General features: G+C 43.4%; 1 protein-coding gene across 2 annotated transcripts in view; it reads left to right on the top strand.

The window, feature by feature from the left end:
• Positions 1-15,591, top strand: part of sema4gb (sema domain, immunoglobulin domain (Ig), transmembrane domain (TM) and short cytoplasmic domain, (semaphorin) 4Gb) — a 35,357-nt gene that overhangs the window by 3,526 nt on the left and 16,240 nt on the right. For both annotated transcript variants that reach the window (XM_031799033.1, XM_020454529.2), the window contains exons 2-7: positions 2,646-2,919; positions 12,764-12,912; positions 13,368-13,430; positions 14,044-14,142; positions 14,307-14,400; positions 14,541-14,654. In XM_031799033.1, coding sequence (XP_031654893.1) covers positions 2,790-2,919; positions 12,764-12,912; positions 13,368-13,430; positions 14,044-14,142; positions 14,307-14,400; positions 14,541-14,654 — 649 coding nt within the window. In that variant the 5' untranslated portion in view covers positions 2,646-2,789. The remainder of the gene's footprint in view (positions 1-2,645; positions 2,920-12,763; positions 12,913-13,367; positions 13,431-14,043; positions 14,143-14,306; positions 14,401-14,540; positions 14,655-15,591) is intronic.

Genomic DNA, 15,591 nt, shown 5'->3' with positions numbered 1-15,591 from the left:
GATGTCATATGTTAAATTCTCATCCGGTTCAAAGGATGTGCTTGATACCCAAATAAGATTGACATAGACATCTCAATCATTCTGTATACAGTTTTTTAGATTTATCCAGAATAGAATGACAGATTATTTGAGACACAATCCCCATTTCATGCTACTTTGCCTTGGTACATTTGATGTTTGCTGTCTCTGAGTGGATATGGTCTCTGCTTAGAACAGGGTGATTTCATTCATCCATCCTTATTCATTTGATTAATCTCTTCAGTTACGGTTATTTATTTCATACTTGCCAAACAAGTATCCGACAGCAGCAAAGGCAGAGCTCTTTTCCCCCTTCTATGTGGGACAGAACAAGTAAGTCTTAAGCCAATCACTTGGTTTCCTGGTTACTAAAATTAAAATAGTTTGCCTAATTCCCGTTTATGTGACAAAACAAGCAGTCATTGTGTAGAGAATCATTGTACCATCTAAACCTCTATGAAATATATTGACCATAACCAAAAATATTGTATTTTACCGAAAGTACAAAACCGAAAGTAAAAACAAAAACAAAACTTAACATTGGGAAGTATAGAAATATTGCACATAGATCCGATTTACCGCTTCTTAGACTTGCTTTCAATGAGAATTTTGGTAACATTTTCTTCTCATAGCTACAGTACCAGTCAAAAGTTTAGACACACCTACTTATTCAAGGGTTTTTCTTTATTTTTTACTATATTCTACATTGTAGAATAATAGTGAAGACATCAAAACTATGAAATAACACATTGAGATGGTTTGGGATGAGTTGGACCGCAGAGTGAAGGAAGAGCAGCCAACAAGTGCTCAGCATATGTGGGAACTCCTTCAAGACTGTTGGAAAAGCATTCCAGGTGAAGCTGGTTGAGAGAATGCCAAGAGTGTGCAAAGCTGTCATCAAGGCAAAGGGTGGCTACTTTGAAGAATTACTACATTATTCCATATGTGTTATTTCATAGTTTTGATGTCTTCATTATTATTCTACAATGTAGAAAAAAATACAAATAAAGAAAAACACTTGAATGACTAGGTGTGTCCAAACATTTGATTGGTTGTGTATATTAAAGCGAGGAAGAGAAGAGACAATTGGAGCGTATCTGTAGAAATGTCAGACTGGATAATATTTTGCATATCATTATGTCTTGCCTGACAGATGGCCATATCCAGAGAGACTATAACTCCATTTTATATCTTTACACATTCTGTAGGCCATCAATCAATATAACTGTGCTTTCTGAACAGGGAGGCAACTGAGGTCAGTTTGTCAGAACTGTTTAAAAACGCTCAGGGGAAGTAGCCTCCAGCAGTAGTGCTGAAGAAGTTACACTCAACCCAGTACTTCTTCTGTCCCAGATAAAACCCTTAGAAATAGTTTAATTATATGTCAACAATACATGTAATATATTTGAGCTCCAATTAGATGTAAAAAAAATAAATTTGGGCCAGATTTGAAATGTTTTTCAAAGCGTTTCAGGGGAAATCCTGCTCGTGCTGTTTTGTTCGACCCTTTCGTTCATGAGTGTGTTATGATCCAGGCGTGATACTGCTCAGGCAGATGTCTTTACCTTTCCATGTGCAGTTTCCATGTTGTCATCACTGTGACAACAGATAGGCCGTCATCGCCTGGCCACCTTCCACAAGCGACACCATCAACACAATAGTGGCAGATGGGTGAGACCCTGGTGTGTTTACACAGTAGGCTGTGTGCGTGTGTAGTAGTGTTTCTCAACTCTGATACCTCAGATACCCCCAAGGTTGCTCGTTTGTGTTCCAGCCTAGCACCAGGACACCTCATTCAAACTCCTCAACTAATCACCAAGCCCGTTTGAATAAGTTATACCTTGGAGGGAGCCTACCTACACAAGGACTGGAGTTGAGAAACAGACAGACATACAACAGACTCAACCTTCCAGAAAGAGTTGCCTCCCTCTCTCTTTTCTCTCTCCGTGTGGGATCCTATAGAGAGGTTAGAGTGGCCCTTGCTGCTACTACAGAGTTCATTAGCCACATCATGTCTTCTACTGTGAAAACATTGTCAGAGAGGCAGCCGGGGAGATCAAGGCTATGGGAATTCTCCTGTGTCACCGTGCGGAGGAGAGGAGAACAGGATTCATGGCAGAGGCCTTTGATCAGCGACAGAGCGCTTGAGTGCAGGAGACCAGGCGAAGACTGTGCTGATGGCATCGGGCCTAATCACTAGATTAGTCATCAGATAGCCTAGCCCGCCTAGCCTAGCCCCTTGACGCACACTGCTAATTAGGAAGTGGAGAAGTGGAGCCATGTGCCAGAATATGAGAGAAAACAACAATACTTCTTCATCATTGACTTTTTAAATTGGTGTTTTATGTAACACGTCTTGTACTAATTATTCCTATGCTAATGTGGGGTGACGCAGTGTGATTATGCAAAACTCAACCAGGCCCAGGAAATCAACACCCGCACACACACACACACACACACACACACACACACACACACACACACACACACACACACACACACACACACACACACACACACACACACACACACACACTCTCATCTAAACAATGGCATCTATAGTTGCAAGTTGCGCTATATCCTTATGGATCTCTATGAGGGATAACATCTGTTTTTCTCCTGTGTAGAGTGAGCCTTTCTACAGACTGAGAATGACCTAGAAGCCACCACTGCTGAGCCCAGCAGAGCAGGATATCATTCTTGTGTGTGTAAGCAACAAGGTGTGTGACAGCAAACAGGGCTCCAGCTGCACCCGGGTCAATCTGTCAAACATGGAGGGCCACGTCACACTGCTGCCCCCCCTGCTGCTGCTCCTCTGTAGCCTGTCAGGGGTGTGGGGGTTCCCCTTCGGCCCCGTCCTTGACATGGACGTCACCCCCAGGACCACAGTGTTCTCCCAAGGTAAGATCAGACCAAGGCTCCAGCTCTGCTGTACACTCTTAGAAAAAGGATTCCAAGAGGGTTCTTTGGCTGTCCCCATAAGAAAAACTTATTTGGCCCCAGTTAGAACCAATTTTGGTTCCAGGTAAAACACTTTGGGGTTCAATGTTGAACCCTCTGTGGAAAGGGTTCTATATGGAACCTAAAAGGGTTCTACCTGGAACCAAAATGGTTCTACCAGGAACCAAATAGGGTTCTTCAAAGTGTTATCATGGGGACAGCCGAATAACCCTTTAAGGTTCTAGATAGCATTTTTTTCCTAAGAGTGTAGACTAGTTTGAGCCAGAAGGTTGTCCTGTCAACATGACTGCACCTGACCTAGAGTAACCTCTGGGACCTAGCTATAGGCCTAGGAGTTTTTCCTGCTCAGATCACATGGCCTGAGAAAACTCCTGGCTCTACTTATAGGACATCTACTGTGTACTAGTATCATAGTATCACACGCGGTGTCCTGATTCAATACAACTGACTTTTAGCAAGTGACACAGTTTTGAAATTTTCTCTGAAGACAGCCAGCCCCTACTTCCAGGGAGTTATTAATCGTCTCTCTCAAGTCAAGTCCTAGTTCACTTAGTTCACCATGCAGCTCTAATGAAACACTAGAGAATAGAAGAGGACCCCTTTACGGTGGAACCCTGACCAGTGCCTGTGTAGAAAATGAAATAGTATTTTACAAAGGGGTTAGGGTACATCATTTACACGCATCAGCATCTCTTTCCCTCCCATATCAGCTCAGCCTCTCTTTGTCTATCCACTGCAGCATATCTATCACCCAGAAAGCTACTGTAGCAAAGGGATTACCCAGCCCTGGCAGGTTCTTCAGATGACTATACTGTACCTGGCTACTCTCTCCTCTCCACTCCTCTCTACTCCTGTCTCGAGAGGAGGAATATTATTAACAGAGAAGGGGAGTAAAGAGAGCCTGGTGTATCGCCTTCCTGGACAGTGGTGCCGTCACAAAACCAGGCTATTACAGTGGAAAGAGATGGTTAGAGATAAGATAGATAGGACTTTTAGGCGGGGGATAAAGGTGACAAAAAAACACCCAAAGGTATTAGTTTAATATTTCTTCCCTCTACCCAATCAGGGAAATGGATTCCAGATTATTTGATGGGTGCCCTATGGAAATCATTTTTTTTGTTCAGAAAGCCTCTATTGCTAAGTCGGTCTAACACAGTCAATCTTATTTTTCTCCTTGTCCTTGTAGAAGGAAACCCGTGACCTACATTCAGACTCCCATGGGCTGTGTGTGTGTGTGTGTGTGCACGTGCGTGTGTGTGTGCATGCATGTATGATCTCTACTCACATCTAAAATCTGCACTTGCATGCACCCCCAGTCACTTTCACTTAGGAGAAACATGCCCCAGTGCAGAATGAAGAGTGGAGAGAGTAGCACCTCGTAGAGAAAAATGGCCACCGGGCAAATGACTATAATGTGTATGAAAAGGAGGGCTATTCTATGTGGGTGGTGCTAGTGGTGGTACTGTATGACCACCGTTTTGGTAGTCTGAGATCTCAGCTATATTTACCTCTGGTGGGTGGGGTGAGAGGGCGATCATTAATTTGCTCTGTGTTTTACAGTTGGTCTGTAGGAGTGGGTGTGCGTTGACTCACAATAAAACTCACTAAGAACTGGCATATCTGACATACTGAAATTCAAAAAATGTGTATGCATGCATGTTTGTGTGTGTGTGTGTGTGTGTGTGTCTCTCTCTATGGTTAGATGAATGCCTGTCTCTGGTCTGAACTCAAGGGAGGAACCTAGGGGATTGTCTCCCACTCTCTCTGCTGGTGCCAACCAGACCTGAAGTAATGGAAACATGCATGCAATATTGATGCATGTGTAAGATCTGTCTACTGTTGCTATGAGGAGAGAGTGCAGCGGAGGTCTTGATAGTAGTGGATTTCTGTGTATATTATTTAGTCATTGGTTTAGAATATTACAGTTTCTTCAGTTGAAAGGGGGAGATTTTATGTAGACTAGCATACCACTCCTAAGGTATGTAGCTATGTTCAGGGCTTGCGATAGTAAGGTTCATAATTCACATTTCAAATCAAATTGTATTGGTCACATACACATATTTAGCAGATGTTATTGCGGGTGTTGTGAAATGCTTGTATCTATTTAGTTAAGGCAGTTGTTGTGTCTAGGTGAACAGAAAAAAGGACTCACTAAAATACTAATGAGTTGACAAGGCTCAATCTGAAAACAAGTGTTTTGTCTCTCTCAGCCCCTAGAGTCTATCTCTCTGCCTTTTGTTCTTCTTGTTGGATGCAGCATCTCACAATTTGTTCTCACCAGTCAGTGTTTGCAGAAAACGGCTTCTTTTAATGTGACACTCGGGTGACAATGGAGAAGAATTGGACATCTTAGCCCTGGTGAGTTATCCAGTGATGCTCTGATCGATCTCTTTCTCTGGTGTTCCCTGAGCTTGGTGGTTGACAGGATCTTAGCAGAGACAGACTCTGCCTAGATACCTGAAATGGCACCAGGATGTATGCACCTAACTGTAGGTGTTTTTGATACCATCATAAGAGATATATCTCTGCTTCTTGTTATCGCTGTGCATGCACTGCTTTCATTGCAATATTGTCTTTCAGAACACTCATGGTAACAAAAATATATTGGGAAAACCCCAGTCAGGCTGATGGAGATAAATAGAAAGGGTTACATTGTGACAGGCAACCATGGGAGTTGCATAAGGCCAAAACCACAGTACTGCCAAACATCACAAGAATGATGGTAAATATGACAGACCACTCGTGATGGAGAGAACACACGTGTTTATGTTGACAGTGTGTGGGCTGGTCTATCCCATGATTTAAGGAAATGAAGCCACTAGTGGTGAGGCAGCTATGTCGATCCTTGGTCGAAATTATCGATTTTCCGATATGCTCAGACATTTTAGAGGTTTTTGAAAATAGGGAACAGGAAGTATTGCATTCTTGATCATTTATTTTTGTCAAACTTCATTTTAAAAGTCAGTACTTTATAGTCTTGCTTCTCGAGATGTACATTTGGGTGAAATTTATTCCAATCATGTTCGATAGAGAAATCTATGATAGTTATGACTAGAAGGCTAGAACTCTTACGGTTTGCCTTGTCAGGTATTGGTGGACTAATACTTGACAAGGCAATATAATAACATTGATCAATTTAGCAACAGCTGACAGTTCTCACCAGTGTCAACAGTGGTTAAGTCATGTGTTGTCCCCCCAGCCCATGTACCCATGTGTGTGTGTGTGTGTGTGTGTGTGTGTGTGTGTGTGTGTGTGTGTGTGTGTGTGTGTGTGTGTGTGTGTGTGTGTCATGTGCCTGTCTTAGTTAGTCAGAGAGGATCAGGCGTGTGCAATGAGTCACAAGGGCAATCACACACAGTACAGCTCTATACTCCCTCAGTCCACACAGACACACACTAGATTTACTGTGCTTTTGGACTGACCCTAAGGATAGGACAACACACACACACACACACACACACATCCTTTGTTATTCTATCCATGAAAGCACCTGTAGGGACATAATCTCTTCACATACATGAACAGACATGTACCCTCAGACCTCTTCTGATGCCAAGAGAGCCGTCCTTCCTTTTGCTCTGTGAGACAGGTGAAATGGCATAGGTGCAAAGTGTGTGTGTTCAGTTTACACACAGGGTGCATTCCACGTGCGGCACTAGGGACAGGGGTGAGAGGTCACAGCGACAGCCTCCCTCAGATCGCTGCACGACAATGGTAGATAGAAGAAACCGCCCCGTCGGCTCAGACTCAGCTGGCACTCTCCGTCGCTTGTTGACTCTCCTCATCGATTTGTTAACCGAGCGCAAGGTGCAGCTTGTGCTGTGGGTTTAGAACAGGAACCGTAAGCCAGTATATGTCTCTCTCTTTTTCTCTCTCTCTCTCTCTCTCTCTCTCTCTCTCTCTCTCTCTGTCTCTCTCTCTTGGTCTCTGTCTATCCTGTACTCACTCACTATTTCTCTCTCTCTCTCTCTCTCTCTCTCTCTCTCTCTCTCTCTCTCTCTCTCTCTCTCAGAAGTGCACAACTCAGGCCCTCAAGTTTCTGAGTATTGTTGTTGACTGCCTGTGTGTAAGTCAGTTGATGTAAAAAAGTATATATGAAATCAGCAGGACTGGATCTGTGCCCAATAGATTCTTGGTTTTTCCATAGTTGGGAGGAAGCCGGGGCCGTCCTAATACTTATGTCTATATAATCTTATTCTTCTGTATTGAGAAAAATGTACCTTCTATGACTATGATATGTGGTTGTCTCCCCTAGCTATCTTAAGATGAATGCACTTACTGTAAGAACTGAACAAAATAATTCAATCATCATAATCGTTTTATTGCGTTCTTGTAGGATTCAACTTTATTTTCAAGTAGATTCACCCAATAGAAGTTCTTCATTTTAACATGAAGAGGGTAAAGTTGGTAATAATTTTACGAGCAAAATTCAATAATCGTCACATCCAAATCAAATCAAATCAAATGTATTTATATAGCCCTTCGTACATCAGCTGATATCTCAAAGTGCTGTACAGAAACCCAGCCTAAAACCCCAAACAGCAAGCAATGCAGGTGTAGAAGCACGGTGGCTAGGAAAAACTCCCTAGAAAGGCCAATACCTAGGAAGAAACCTAGAGAGGAACCAGGCTATGTGGGGTGGCCAGTCCTCTTCTGGCTGTGCCGGGTGGAGATTATAACAGAACATGGCCAAGATGTTCAAATGTTCATAAATGACCAGCATGGTCGAATAATAATAAGGCAGAACAGTTGAAACTGGAGCAGCAGCACAGTCAGGTGGAAGTTGAAACTGGAGCAGCAGCATGGCCAGGTGGACTGGGGACAGCAAGGAGTCATCATGTCAGGTAGTCCTGGGGCATGGTCCTAGGGCTCAGGTCAGTTGAAACTGGAACAGCAGCATGGCCAGGTGGACTGGGGACAGCAAGGAGTCATCATGTCAGGTAGTCCTGGGGCATGGTCCTAGGGCTCAGGTCCTCCGAGAGAGAGAAAGAAAGAGAGAAGGAGAGAATTAGAGAACGCACACTTAGATTCACACAGGACACCGAATAGGACAGGAGAAGTACTCCAGATATAACAAACTGACCCCAGCCCCCCGACACATAAACTACTGCAGCATAAATACTGGATGCTGAGACAGGAGGGGTCAGGAGACACTGTGGCCCCATCCGAGGACACCCCCGGACAGGGCCAAACAGGAAGGATATAACCCCACCCACTTTGCCAAAGCACAGCCCCCACACCACTAGAGGGATATCTTCAACCACCAACTTACCATCCTGAGACAAGGCTGAGTATAGCCCACAAAGATCTCCGCCACGGCACAACCCAAGGGGGGGGCGCCAACCCAGACAGGATGAACACAACAGTGAATCAACCCACTCAGGTGACGCACCCCTCCAGGGACGGCATGAGAGAGCCCCAGCAAGCCAGTGACTCAGCCCCTGTAATAGGGTTAGAGGCAGAGAATCCCAGTGGAAAGAGGGGAACCGGCCAGGCAGAGACAGCAAGGGCGGTTCGTTGCTCCAGAGCCTTTCCGTTCACCTTCCCACTCCTGGGCCAGACTACACTCAATCATATGACCCACTGAAGAGATGAGTCTTCAGTAAAGACTTAAAGGTTGAGACCGAGTTTGCGTCTCTGACATGTGTAGGCAGACCGTTCCATAAAAATGGAGCTCTATAGGAGAAAGCCCTGCCTCCAGCTGTTTGCTTAGAAATTCTAGGGACAATTAGGAGGCCTGCGTCTTGTGACCGTAGCGTACGTGTAGGTATGTACGGCAGGACCAAATCAGAGAGATAGGTAGGAGCAAGCCCATGTAATGCTTTGTAGGTTAGCAGTAAAACCTTGAAATCAGCCCTTGCTTTGACAGGAAGCCAGTGTAGAGAGGCTAGCACTGGAGTAATATGATCAAATTTTTTGGTTCTAGTCAGGATTCTAGCAGCCGTATTTAGCACTAACTGAAGTTTATTTAGTGCTTTATCCGGGTAGCCGGAAAATAGAGCATTGCAGTAGTCTAACCTAGAAGTGACAAAAGCATGGATTAATTTTTCTGCATCATTTTTGGACAGAAAGTTTCTGATTTTTGCAATGTTACGTAGATGGAAAAAAGCCCTACTTATGTGTTTGTTTGGCCTTAGAACGTTGCCTTCGGAGCAGCTCATAGGTCAGGCTTCTGACAGACATCAAGGACACTTCGCCCCCGACTGCCTTGGGCGGCAGCCATTTTGCGTCATCCTCATCGTCATCATGGTCGGACTATTTTTAAAATGAAGAATCCAAGGCTATTCTTGTGCACACACTTGGATTAGTCAAATGAAAAATGAGATTTGTTTTTACATTGCCACGGGTTGTCATTATGTTAGCATAACTGCGCAAAATAAAATCATCTGGGACAAAACATAATGTCCTTGTCGGGTTTTGAGAAAGGGAGAGTGATAGAGAGGGTGAGTGTGTCTCTGTGTGTGCGCGTCTTTGTGTGTATGCGCGCGGATTTTCTTGTCTGTGTGTGTTGTTCTGTTTGTGTGTGCCCTGCTGTGTCGTGACTGCCCCCCCCCCCCTTTCTGCATAACCTCGAGTGTGGCCTGACCTTTGAGTTGGTCAGTGGAGAAGAGATTCTCATGGCTCACTCATGTTTCTGCCTGTCTCTCGGACTGTCCGTCTCTCTGACTGCCTGTCTGACTATCTCTCTGCCTGCCTGCCTGCCTGCCTGCATGCTAGTCATGGGTGCTAGTCATGGGTGCTACTCATAGTATCACCATTGTATCCCTGAGTGACTGTTTGTGTGGGGAGGAGGTTTTCAAACAGGTTTGCCAGCATAACGAAGTGACTTTACCAGTGACAAGTGACAACATGTAGTATTTGTTGTAGTAACCTGCAATCCCATTTTTTTTGTCATTTAAGCCATTGCCGTCTGTGAGGGTGGTTGAATTATGCGAATTGAGATGTATTGAAGGACATTCACTACTTTTTTGGTCAGAAACTACAGTAATGCATTTGATGACATTTATTAACCCTGTCAGAAGAACCCAATAAATCTGACTGGCACAATTGTGTGTATTATAAGTCTTGGCACAGTGTGGTCTTTCCCTAGTGTGTTTTATTGAAACCATTTTTCAACCATTATAGAAGACCAAAGAGTCAAAGCAAGATTTAAATGAACCACATGGGCTATAAAAAATAAAGAGTCGTACATTCTATAAATCAAATCAAATTTGATTAATCGCATACATATATTTTGCTGATGTTATCACAGTTGTAGCGACATGCTAATGTTTCTAGCTCCAACAGTGCAGTAATACCTAACAATACACACAGATCAAAACAAAGAAATTAAGAAATATCAGAACGAGCAATGTCGAAGTTCGGAATATAAATATATAAATACAGTGCCTTTGGAAATTATTCAGACCCATTGACTTTGGTCACATTTTGCTACGTTACAAACTTCCTGATCCTGTCACAATCACACCACGAGTAGTTAATCATGAAACATACTTTACACCTCCACCTTTCTTTTTCCCGGAGAATTCTTTCTTCCTGTCTGTGTGAAGGACGGAGAACCCGGCTGGCTGAATGGACGGGGACAGTATATCTGGAGAGAGACATGATTTCGTAAAACAGAGTATGTTACAGTCCCTGATGTCTCTCTGGAAAGAGATGCTCGCACTGAGCTCGTCTATTTTATTGTCCAGGGACAGAACGTTAGCGAGTAATATACTTGGAAGCAGTGGATGATATTCACACCTCCTGAGTCTGACTAGGAGCCATGGCCGTGGGAAGATGTTTTGGGTTAGGGGTGCTGTTGTCAAATTATTATTATTTTTTGATTTATCAGGGGGTGCCGCAGCACCTCTAGCACCCTTACTTCCCGCGGCTATGCTAGGAGCCCACTCCTTATACCTCTTCTCCGGCGGTGGCGTCTTGGAGAAGCCCCCGGGATGACTGGAATTGCCTCAGGGAGTTGAAAGAAAGGATCCAATTTAGGGAAATCTCATTTCTGGTCGAAATGCTGATGAGTGATCGCCGATCTAATATCCAGAAGTTATTTTCGGCTCTAGGTAATAATGCGAGAAACGTTCTGAGCAAATAATGAAAGAAATAACATACACAAACAAATCAAATATGCAAAATTGGATAGGAGCTGGAAACAGGGCGACCATGTCTGTCGTCGACATCATATATAAGCTCCCAGTAATATTGGGTAAACCACCAATATTTCAGAATTACAGTGCCTTCTTCAGGGTAATATCATGAATGCTTTTTTAATCACATGGGAGCATCGATCGATGAGTCTTCTTTTAGCTGAACATGCAATTTGATTTATAGCACCTGCTCATAACCATTGCATGTTTCTATGTTGTAAATCTTAATATCGTGGGGTAGTAGAAGTGATGGTTGTGTTTGACATGGGGTATTGGGGGAGGGCATTTTAAGGCCATTCAGCAGGAGATGTGCCCCAGTACTGTCAAATCATATAAGCGTACAAATGCCACAATTAGGGCAGTGTGCGTGTGTCTGTGTGTGTGTGCCATTGGGGGAAGGGGTGCACAAGAAGGGTTGATTAGGGTTATCTCAATCACTGCATATTGTACAGAGCCTAAGCTTGAACAAATACAGCAGGCAAGCAACACAAGGTTACACATTTCTTTCATTCCTTTGTGTTTTGACCTTAATTCATGGAAACGGATCAAACTAAATATTTTATCAGTAGTCTGGAACCTCTGAAATGGGGGCAAGCTGCTCCGTTTCTACGAAGTGGTGAAAAAGAGGTCATTGTTTTCATCTAGGCTGCTATATTTAAGATGTGATCTTATTTAGTGGTGAGGCAGATAACAATATTTTAGTTGTGAGTAGCAGCACTGAACCTTCATTGATGGAGTTTGAAGATTAAAAAAGTGAGGAATATGGGATGGAAAAAGAAAGAGAGATTAAGAACGGGATAGAGGCGGACAGAGATGACCAGAATAAATGTGAGATGGAGCGAGGGAGAGTTGAACAAAAGGAGGGAGGAATAATGGAAAATACACTGAGGAATATGAGTCAGCATGGTGTAAGATGGGTATAATAATTTAGCACACATCCTCCCCTCCTCTTTAACCTCCTCTCCTCCTCCCCTTCTCCTCCTCTTCCTCCTTCCTCGACCCCCCCCCCCCCCCCCCCCGTTTTCCTTTCCTCCTCCTTCTTCCCCTCTGTTCCTCCTCTTCCTCCCCCCTTTATTTTGGTGAATTGACGGGAGTATGTCCCAGGCTGCTTGCAGTAATAAGAACTTATATGCATGACGTCCCACATATTGATTTACTGGGGAGGGATGCACGCTTGTCACAGTCAATCTGTTGCACTTCCCATTTACTTCTGATAGATAGCTAAGCTACCGGAAAAAATTATGAATCGTTAGAAAACACAGCCTGATATAATGTCACCGAGACCATTGGAAAGAGGAAGTATGTGCATAGTTGTATATTCCAGCTATATAACTGTACGTACAACTTTAAGAACAGACTCATTCTATAAGGCAAGACTTACAGCATACCTAAGAATTCTACCAGATCCAACATAGTAATATTTGGGGAATGTTTTGTCATTGCGCTATATTTTCTTATTCTGAAAGTGGAAGCATCAACTTGTGGGTCTAGTACTTGGCAGTAGTAATAATAATTATAGTTTTTTCCAGTAACAACACCATTCTGTGACTTTATTTGACCATGGGAAAACTGTGCAAATACCACAATGCAGGTTCAGTTAAATTGACCCCAAAGACTCAGTAAGTTTGTGTGTTTGTTTTCAGGCCTGTTAGGTTGCCAGCGTTTCAGCAGCCCATCTCAAAACTACAGCACACTACTACTGGAGGAGGACAATGGGGTGCTATACGTGGGGGCCAGGGGGGCTCTCTATGCCCTGGACACCACCAACATCTCCACTCCTGGCAACCTCACGGTGAGTGCCGGGATGCTAACTTGCTAACATTTAGATGGGCAATTAAGTTGTATTGTATTTGTAACTGGTTAGCTGGTACAGCACATCATATCACATGACTGTTATGTTGCAATTTGCGAAACTAACCCTCTTTCACAAATCTTTTTCTCTTTCACAACTTTTAAACAGGACAGGCTAATAATAGCCTTAAGGAGATTCAGTAAATCCTATTGTACGTTCATTTTCTTCAGTGTAGGCATTGGATTAAATGCATGGGGCAAAGTTTACTCACGGGCCAACATAATAGATTAAAACACAATGTAGTTGATGGGAGTAACTGGGAGTATTAAAATGGAGTATTCACTGGAATATTAAAGAGCAGCATTCACTGGTATTTACATGTTGGCATGTTACACTGTCCATCCTCCCACTACCTATTTGGGTGACATGAGAGGTTATTCTTCTCCCCCTTACAGATTGATTGGGAAGCTTCGGCCGAGCAGATGAAGCAGTGTCTCAGCAAAGGAAAAGACAATCAGGTACAACCCATTGCATGCAGCTCACACCGCTCAACACTCTCTCTCTCTATATCTATCTATCTATCTATCTATCTATCTATCTATCTATCTATCTATCTATCTATCTATCTATCTATCTATCTATCTATCTATCTATCTATCTATCTATCTATCTATCTATCTATCTATCTATCTATCTATCTATCTATCTATCTATCTATCTATCTATCTATCTATCTATCTATCTATCTATCTATCTATCTATCTATCTATCTATCTATCTATCTATCTATCTATCTATCTATCTATCTATCTATCTATCTATCTATCTATCTATCTATCTATCTATCTATCTATCTATCTATCTATCTATCTATCTATCTATCTATCTATCTATCTATCTATCTATCTGGCTGGCTGGCTGGCTGGCTGGCTGGCTGGCTGGCTGTCTCTCTGTATCTCTGTATCTCTTTCTCTCCTTATTAAATGGTATAACAATGATGTGCTGTTGTTATTATAATGTAATAATGTAGTCCTCATACAGAAGGAGTCAAGTGAATGTGTTAGCCTGTGTCTTCTTGACTAGTTGGATACTATATAGATGTATAACCATCCTGCGTTGTCTCTCCTACAGACAGAGTGTTACAATCACATCCGCGTCCTACAGAGGTACAATGAGACTCACCTGTACGTCTGTGGCACGCACGCCTTCAGGCCCCTCTGTGCTTACATAGTAAGAGCTGCTCTTCCTGTTGCTGGAAACTTCCCTGTTTACATTCTGGCTTCCAACGTAGTGCCCATTAGCATGCTGTGTTATCTGTTTTGTTATGGTGGTGGTGTGATTTATATTCCCGTAGTGTAGTTATTGACCCTCTCTCTTCTTCTTCTCTCTATCAGGATGTGGAGCGCTTCAGTTTCTCCTCTGGCTTCGAGGAGGGCAGGGACAGGTGTCCCTACGACCCAGCCAAGGGCTACACCAGCCTCCTTGTGGGTAAGAACCTTAATCTACTCCTTGGGGTGCACTATTTTGTGCTAACCAAGTAGTAAGAAGAAACTGAGAGACACTCTTTGATCTCCTGTTCTGTGTCCTCTCTCTCTGACGCCTCCATATCTTTCTCTGTGGTCTGTCAGACGGTGAGATGTTCTCAGCGACCCAGTATGAGTTCCGCAGCTCTCCGGACGTTCGTCGGAACTTCCCCTTCCCCACTCTGAGGACAGAGGAGGCCCCGACCAGGTGGCTGCTGGGTAAGGACAGATTATGGCCCATCCCTGGTCACATTTTGTGGCTTGATCCCTACGGTTATGCAATTTTGGAATACCAATACCATCATTTTGATTCATAATACTACAGCTATACTGCACTAGGCAGACCTGACGGTATTTTCAAATACACAGCCAAAAAACAACTACTTCAAATAGAGATGGTTGTAAATACATGCAAATACTTTCTAATTTCCAAATACATTATGGCAATATTCAACTATTTGTGAAAATAATTCAAGAAACTTTGTCAAAATACACTATATATACAAAAGTATGTGGACACCCCTTCAAATCAGTGGATTTGGCTATTTCAGCCACACCCGTTGCTGACAGGTGTATAAAATAGAGCAAACAGCCATGCAATCTCCATAGACAAACATATCACTAGAATGGCCTTACTGAAGAGCTCAGTGACTTTCAACATGGCACCATCATAGGATGCCACATTTCCAACAAGTCAGTGTGTCAAATTTCTGCCCTGCTAGAGCTGCCCTGGTCAACTGTAAGTGCTGTTATTGTGAAGTGGAAACATCTAAGAGCAACAACGGCTCAGCCGCAAAGTGGTAGGCCACACAAGCTCACAGAACGGAACCGCCGAGTGTTGAAGCGCGTAAAAATCGTATGTCCTCGGTTGGCAGTCCGACGGACGAATCAGAGTTGGGCAAATACCAGGAGTACGCTACCTGCCGATATGCATAATCCCAACTGTAACGTTTGGTGGTGGAGGAATAATGGTCTGGTGTTGTTTTTCATGGTTCGGGCTAGGCCTCTTAGTTACAGTGATGTGAAATCTTAATGATACAGGACACAATGACATTCTAGACGATTCTGTGCTTCCAACTTTGTGGCAACAGTTTGGGGAAGGCCCTTTCCTGTTTCCGCATGACATTTCCCCGGTGCACGAAGCAAGGTCCATACA

This window comes from Oncorhynchus kisutch, linkage group LG20 (assembly GCF_002021735.2).
Source record: "Oncorhynchus kisutch isolate 150728-3 linkage group LG20, Okis_V2, whole genome shotgun sequence".
NCBI lineage: Eukaryota > Metazoa > Chordata > Actinopteri > Salmoniformes > Salmonidae > Oncorhynchus > Oncorhynchus kisutch.
The sequence above is the reverse complement of the archived record's forward strand: the minus strand, read 5'-3'. Positions and strand labels throughout refer to the sequence as shown.